The sequence below is a fragment of the Populus alba genome, chromosome 4, assembly GCF_005239225.2.
Source record: "Populus alba chromosome 4, ASM523922v2, whole genome shotgun sequence".
Taxonomy (NCBI): domain Eukaryota; kingdom Viridiplantae; phylum Streptophyta; class Magnoliopsida; order Malpighiales; family Salicaceae; genus Populus; species Populus alba.
The window spans coordinates 19,831,881-19,839,289 of NC_133287.1; the positions used below are offsets into that span (position 1 = coordinate 19,831,881).

General features: G+C 36.3%; 1 protein-coding gene across 1 annotated transcript; it reads right to left on the bottom strand.

The window, feature by feature from the left end:
• Positions 1-266: 266 nt before the first annotated feature.
• On the bottom strand, positions 267-3,424 carry LOC118059875 (wall-associated receptor kinase 2). Its single transcript, XM_035072874.2, has 3 exons — positions 2,277-3,424; positions 2,009-2,158; positions 267-1,485 (listed from the first exon to the last, which is right to left on the bottom strand). The coding sequence occupies exons 1-3, from the start codon at positions 3,151-3,153 to the stop codon at positions 332-334; spliced, it is 2,181 nt and encodes a 726-aa protein (XP_034928765.1). The 5' UTR covers positions 3,154-3,424; the 3' UTR covers positions 267-331.
• Between the last annotated feature and the right edge of the window lie 3,985 nt (positions 3,425-7,409).

Sequence of the window (7,409 nt, forward strand, 5' to 3'; positions counted from 1 at the left end):
GGAAATTTGAGCTAGCTGTGGATCTTTCTCTGTCTGTGATTGTAGGTAACATCATTGAATCTGGTTTCATTAGGAAATCGAAGGTACTTGTCAATTTCGCAAAACAATTTCTTTTTGAGAGAGTATATTAATTAGTCCTGTAAACACAATTTTTATTTGAACACAGGTGACAAAAGATAAGGTAAATTTGGATTCTTGAAAAATGTCAAGCTTCCAAGTTCCAGGAGAATTACTAGAGACAATAACTCAAGAACATCAATAGCCATAATCTACAATTTATTAATGGAGCTATCTGACTTATTGAATGTTGGAAACTGATTGTGGCCTGACTTTAATTGCTGTTAGTGTAGTTCTCGATCTGCAATGATATCACAGTCTGGGATTGATCCATGGGAGGACTTGCATTCTTGCAGAAAGATTGTGATGATTCGCCTAACAAGTGTTCTGTTTCCTCGCTATTTTGCTGAGCCAATGATTTCTGATGAAGAGCTTTCAGCTTAGCAAGCTCATCGGACACTTCCTTCATGGTTGGCCGGTTTACTCCCATGCTATGTAGACACACTTTTGCAAGCTCAGCTACAGCTTCTATCTCATCCATTTCACCTTCATCAACCGTCTGGAAATCCAAAATTTTGAAGAGATGATTATTTTCCAGTGCTGAGATGAAGTGTTGAATAACGTTCCGTTTCTCTCCAGACTTGGAAATGGAGTTTGGCATCTCTCCAGTAAGAAGCTCCACAAGAACTACCCCAAAGCTATAGACATCACTTTGAACGGTTAAAATACCCGTCATAAGATACTCAGGATCCAGGTAGCCTAGAGTCCCTTGTATTTTTGTAGCTAAGATATTGGTTTGGCCAGGAGACATCAGCACCGAAGCTCCAAAATCTGCTACTTTTGCTGTGTAATTAGTGTCTAGAAGTATGTTTACTGACTTGACATCTCCATGAATAACTGGAGGGTCTGCCAGAGAGTGCAAATAATCAAGCGCAAGCGCAGCCTCCGATGCTACCCTCAAACGATTGGTCCAGGAAGCCAATATCCGGGAACCTTTGTCGTGGATGTGCTTGGAAAGAGTTCCATTTGAGATGAACTCATAGACCAGTAATGGAACTTTGGTCTCTAAACACAGGCCCAAGAGCTTTACCACATTCTTGTGATTGACCTGTGAAACAATGCTCATTTCCTTTTGAAATTCCTCATTCATCTGAGCTTTGTCCACCCCTTTGGACTTCTTGACAGCGACCACTGTATTATCTGTTAAAGCTCCACTGTAAACAGAACCAAAACCACCCTCCCCGAGTTTCCGATCATCAGCATAATTGTTGGTTGCCTTTGCCAGCTCTGCCTCACTGAAAATCCTTACTCGTTGATTCTTTAAAAATTTTCCCCCGTTCTCTTGGAAGTTCTTCTCCTTTATTCTTTTCGTGCAGATCATGTAGAGTAGCAGACAAATAACCACAAGGAGTATGCTTGCGCCAACAGCTGCAAGCAAATGTCAAAGAAGGACGTTACTTTCAAAATCAAATCAAGGGAAAATATTTATTTACTAACTTCTCTTGTAATTGATTGATAGCCACCATGAGCTTCGTTAATCCAACTAAATTCGTGATGTTTTATTTTTTAATTTATTTTGATCCCTTGAACTATCAAGTCAAGTTAAAATCAAGCCTTCGTTAGCCTTCCGATCAAAAGCTACCTCAAATGTCATGGTCTCCTCAACACCAATAGCAGCCAGAAGGAGAAGAAAGGAAGCAAAGCTAAAACAATTAATCGAAGAACACGAGAGAGAGAGAGAGAGAGGGAGAGAGAAAAAAATTATATGACTTGAATTATAGATCCAACTAAAATAAATAAGCTAATTTTAATTTAATTAGATGAAAAAAATTAATAATAGATGAATCAACATCCCATTAAATATAAAAAAAATAAAATAACATAAAAAACTGATCAACCGAAGTTAGCTGAATTTCAATGCTTACAAGAAAATGCAAAGAAAGCTAATTACCTGCAATAATTGTGATGATACTACCTCTTTGACAACCTGTTTTACCATCACCGTACTTGCCACGTGGACATCGACAATTGTAATCTCCAATCACATTCTCGCAAGTACCTTCTTTACAAGGGTTTTTTAAAACCTTGCATTCATCTATATCTGTTGTAAATGTTAAAAATATTAGTGGAAAAAACCTGAATATACAAATTCAAAAAAAAAAAAAAAAAACTGTAAAAAACAAATAGTGCCGAATAAATAGAAGCAATAACCAGTTTACCTTGGCATCCTTCTCGGAGATAAGGATTTCCTTCGAACCCTTCATTGCATGAGCAACGATATCCCTGACCAATCTCAGGGTAGGTGCAATTTGCATTAGCGCCACAAGCATATGCACTTTCATTAGCTTTGGCCTGTTCGCACGTCTTATTTTCAACTACCCATTCAATCACAACATCTGCTGTATATGCATCTTTTCCATATTTTGGCTTGCGAGAGAGCGGCCAATCTGAAATCTTCAAGGAGTTCTTGTCCACTAAAAAAGCAAATCCACAGAGATTGAAGTCCGAAACGTTCGTGTAGTTGTATAAACTAAATAATGAAATATGAAGTGATTTGAGGCCCTTGGGGATTGAGGTTTGGCAGCATCCAGAACCTAAGCAAGGATTTCCATCGGACATGTTCACATATTCTGTGCACAAGGAGAGACAGGCAGCTCCATATGTCACCTCATAGTTGGTCACCAGGGGCATGGTATCGCAACCAATTACAGTGAATACATTTCGGGTGTCTGACAACGTGAAGGGGCCTGATCCAAGGTTGAAAGACTGTGAGTAATTGGCTGTCCTGCTCCCAGTTTTGTCATAGCAGGCGAAAGCAGTGTATAAGCTGGCACTTATTGTGCCCTCCAGCACTGATATATTGCGAGCAGGCATGTTTCTTCGAAAAAACAGTTCAGGTTGCCCATCAGCGCCTGAAGTGCAGTTTAGAAAGAAGTCGTCGTTCATGGCACAGCTTTCTTTTCCAATCCCAAAGGGGTAAGGAACACTAACATCCCCACACTTATCTTGGCAGCCAGGTTTTACATCTGGGCTTGCCGTTGATTCTGCTACTGGACACAATAATAGTGACATCATCATCAGCAAAAACACCCACATGACTATGCACCTCCCAACTTAATAAGTATAGTGATTGACCCCTAGAAGATTTGTATAAAGAGGCTCCAAACCACTAACTTCTGCAACTTCTTTTCTTATAGAGGACATATATATATAAGCTAATTAACACAGACCACTAAAACAATTGTTAACACGACCAAGTCCAAGACTACAGGGTCGATAGAGTCTTGGGAGTCCTTTCCTAGATCTTTCTTTTCAGTTTTTATTTTTCAAAGCAAGAAAAATATACATGTAGAAGACTCCTAGAACTGTAAATCATTCCCCAAAATATCTTGATGTCAAGTAGGTGAGCTTGAGGGGCTCACTATAATTGCAAGGTAGGTGAGCTTGAGGGGCTCCCTTGGATGGCATCCATTATCGTGGAAAACGCACACCAAACCATTCGGCTTTTGGATCTTCTTGTGGAAAATTAAGGGCAGAGCTATCAGCACATAAATACTCGTTGGGTCAAGGGCAGAGCTATGAGTGTGAATATTGTCGATGTCTTGATGATATTCCTTAATAACTTTTAAAGGATCCCAAAGCAAGAAATGCTTGAGATAACCAGGTGACTGAATGAGAGAAAAACTAGGGAATTATTTATTGGTAATATTTACTATTATCACTGTCATAACTCATTTTTGAGTTATTCTTCATTTCATATTTTTTTTCTTTTTAAAAAATAAAAACATATAAAAAAATATATTATCAAAATAATATAATAGTGAAAAAAGGATGTCAAAACGCTCAAAAAATAGTTAAAAATTGGTTGAGGAGGTTCAAAAATACAAAGATTGGAATTTGACGGTATTTTATTGATTGACGAGAGCCCTGTTGATAAAGAAAATTCAATTTGAGAAAGAAAAGTTCAAACTCAGATGTTTATGAACTCAATTAAGTTTTATTAAAGGTTTAATTGAATTTATGGAGGTTTTAATTGCAAAAAAAATTGATTTTGGAGTTAATTTGGGCTTTAATTGGAATAAATTAAAGTTCTGGGGTCAAATTATAATTTTTGAGAGTTAATTTGATCAAATCAGGGGCTTAATTGCATAAATATTGAAGTTTGATGGCTAATCAGGAACTTAATTGAAGAAATCTGAAACCAAGGACCAAAATAGAAAAGGCGCGTAAATATAGGGACTATAATTAAAACTGAATCAGGGGCTAAATTAAAAAAAAATTGAAGTTTATTGCTCAATTGAGGGTCAAATTGCACTAATTCGAGACCAAGGACCAATTTGGAAAACGCAAACAACTTTAGAGTCGGTGATTGAATTTGACAGGGATACAATTGAATTGATTTTAAAAATAAAAATTGCAATTGAGGACTCGATTGAACTAATCATAAATTGAGGACTGATTTGTACTTTGACATAAGCTTGGCACCATTTTTATTTTAATGAAACGATGTGTTATGCCCAAAATGGAGCCGTTTCACACACTGTTCATAAAAAAAATGGAAAAGCCCAAAACGGTGCCGTTTTGAACGGCACTGCAACTTTTCTTCTTCCCTTGGATACGCATAAAATAGTGGAATAAGAAGGTTTTGTTCCCCTGTTTTCACCGACATTTCTCCTCCCCCGCTCTCTCCTAAAACTCAAAAAGATGCCGACCTAAGTACCCCACTTGCCTGAATACTGACTGATGGCCTACCACAGACCAAAAAACAAAGGAGACAAGCCCCCAGGTGGCGCCCGTCCACCCTCCCCTATCCCCTGACCGGACAGAGGCAGGGCATTCCCACCGCCCTTCTCTGCCTATAAATACAGAGGTAGAGAAGAGGCTTGACAAAAAAAACAAAGGGTGAAAGAACGGGAAAAAAAAAAAGAGAAAGAAAAGAATAAAAAACAGAGCAGAAAAAAGAAAAACAAAATAGGGGAGAGAAGAAAAAGAAGAGGAGAGAGAGAGAGTAGAAAAGGAGAGGGGGAAGACCGAAAAAGAAAAAAAAGTAGGAAAGAAGAAGGGGGAGAGAGAGCAAGGCGAACGTGGAATCAAAATAAAAAAAGGGGAGAAGAAAACAGGGACAGAGGTGGCTGAAGGAGAAGAAGCGGCATCGCCTGTAACCACCACAGCGTGCCATCGCGAACCACTAGCGACGCCTCTGCTTCAGGTAACTGCCTCCTCCCCACTGTTTGTTTCCCTGCCAGAGTCGCCTGCATGTTTGCATGCAAAACATGAATATTTTCACGTTCTGCTGTAAAATGCAGTATGGGTCTGGATCGGGACATCAACCCCGCCTATAGTAGATGAGCTGGATCCGGCCCTGTTTTTTTTTTTTTACTATTTCCTTGTGTATTTTTATGCCTTTTATATTAGTATTGGAATATATTTTTATGTTGTTAAAAATACAAAATCCGGTATTTAAATACACGGTTTTCATCAACTTAAAAAAAATTTTGAAAAAAATATTTTTGTGCATACGGCCAAGTGTCTCAAAGCTAAAAAATCATTTTGTATTTTTCATGCACCAAAAAATAATGTTTGTGCATTCATTTTGGCTTTAATAACTAGTTTAATAAAGTCAAGAGAACATTGACCAAAATTTCAAAAACAATAAAAATTTTATTTTGTTTTGTTTTAATATCAGGGATTACAAATTTGTATGTAAAATGTATTCTTTAAAATAAAAAAATTATTTTTTTGTTGACAACATAGAACAATTAGGTTTTACCCCATTAAGATAATAACCTCCTTACAGAGGAGGGCTTTTCTTAAAACTTAGAGAGAGAGGACTAACAATTAGAAACCACAACAAGACTTTAGATTTTATCAAATAACAAAACAATGCAGCTTACCTTAGGTAGAGAGTAGTTGGGGTGCTAATACCTTTTCTTTACGCAACCAGTCTCTATACCCAATCTTTGTGACCAGTTAGGGTTTCTAATGACCAGAATACTAGGTGGCGGTTTCCATTCAAATTTTCCACTTATAAGAGACAAGAATTCATTGTCTCTTCATATTTTGCCAAATACACCAATACAATTTTTCATGAGGGTGGACGATCGCCGCGACGCCGCACACATGCGACAATCACTTCATTCTTGGTGGAGCATTTTCAAAATAAAAGTTTTCAAGTCCGAAAATAAAGTGTGGAATTAAAGATGTGGTGAGTGTTGTACTAATAATGCAATATTGAAGATTTATAAAGAAAGAAGTGAATTGACAAATCATGTTAGTCCTTGTAGGAAACGCACGAGGATTTTTAAGCTATAGGATGATATTTTCGGCATTTCAGTTTCTCAATCTTAATATTAAGGAACAAAATATTCAGTTGTTTTGTTAACAAATTTCCTTTGTAGTTTATACGTAACAATTAAAATATGCCGATTATATGCCTTGATGATAGGAATTGATATTTGTGTTTTGGTAGGATTAGGATGCTGGCATTTCAACTTTCCTTCCCTTCTTTACCGGCGGACTTTCAACTCTAAAGGAAGAAGAAGAAGAACAGTGCATGTTGAAATGACATCATTTTGGTCTGGGAATGACCATTTTCAATTTGATCTTTAAAGCTTTGAAATTTTGTATTTAAGCCTCTAATCTTTTAATTTAAAATTTTAATCTCTTTAAAATTAAATTAAAAGCAAATGGATCAAAATTGAGTTATAACATCCATAATATTGGAATGCATTATCTTAAAGATTTATAAAACATGTACTTTTAAAGTGAAGTTAATACAAATTATACTCCTTTTTCTTTGCTTAGTTTTTTCCTATTAGATTTTACTTTGGCAAGGTTTTAATGCAAGGTTTTAATGAGACAATTTTGATACTTTTATGAATTATGAAGTATTCAAATATGAATTTTGAAGCATTTATATTAAATTTTTTATTGAATTCTGAAGTATTCAGAAATTAAACAAAGATATTGTAATTTTTTTTCTTTAACTTAGATTTTTTTTCCATTGGGTTTTAAATCTTTCAATGTTTCCACGCTCTTCGTGTTGGAGCATGATTTATTAATCTTAAGATATTATTTTGACTGCTGATCGAAGATATGATGAGAGAGTTAAAAATCAAGAAATCATTGAAATGAAGGAGCTATTACAAAATAGAGGAAGAATTCACAATACATTGACCAAATCAAAGTCTGCAATTACTAATGACATGTGTAGACAAATCCCAATGAAGCCAAATTAATCACAGCCACCTACCTCGACATTTGGGAAACCTATATAGGAAGAAGTCACGTAATATTGACCAAATCAAAGTCTACAATTACTAATACACGTGTAGACAAACTATGGAAACCCC

Coding starts and splice junctions, on each gene's coding strand:
- LOC118059875 (XM_035072874.2), bottom strand. CDS start 3,153: ATGTGGGTGTTTTTGCTGATGATGATGTCACTATTATTGTGTCCAGTA. Junction 2,159..2,276: donor TCTCCGAGAAGGATGCCAAG/GTAAACTGGTTA, acceptor CATTTACAACAG/ATATAGATGAATGCAAGGTT. Junction 1,486..2,008: donor TATCATCACAATTATTGCAG/GTAATTAGCTTT, acceptor ATTTGCTTGCAG/CTGTTGGCGCAAGCATACTC.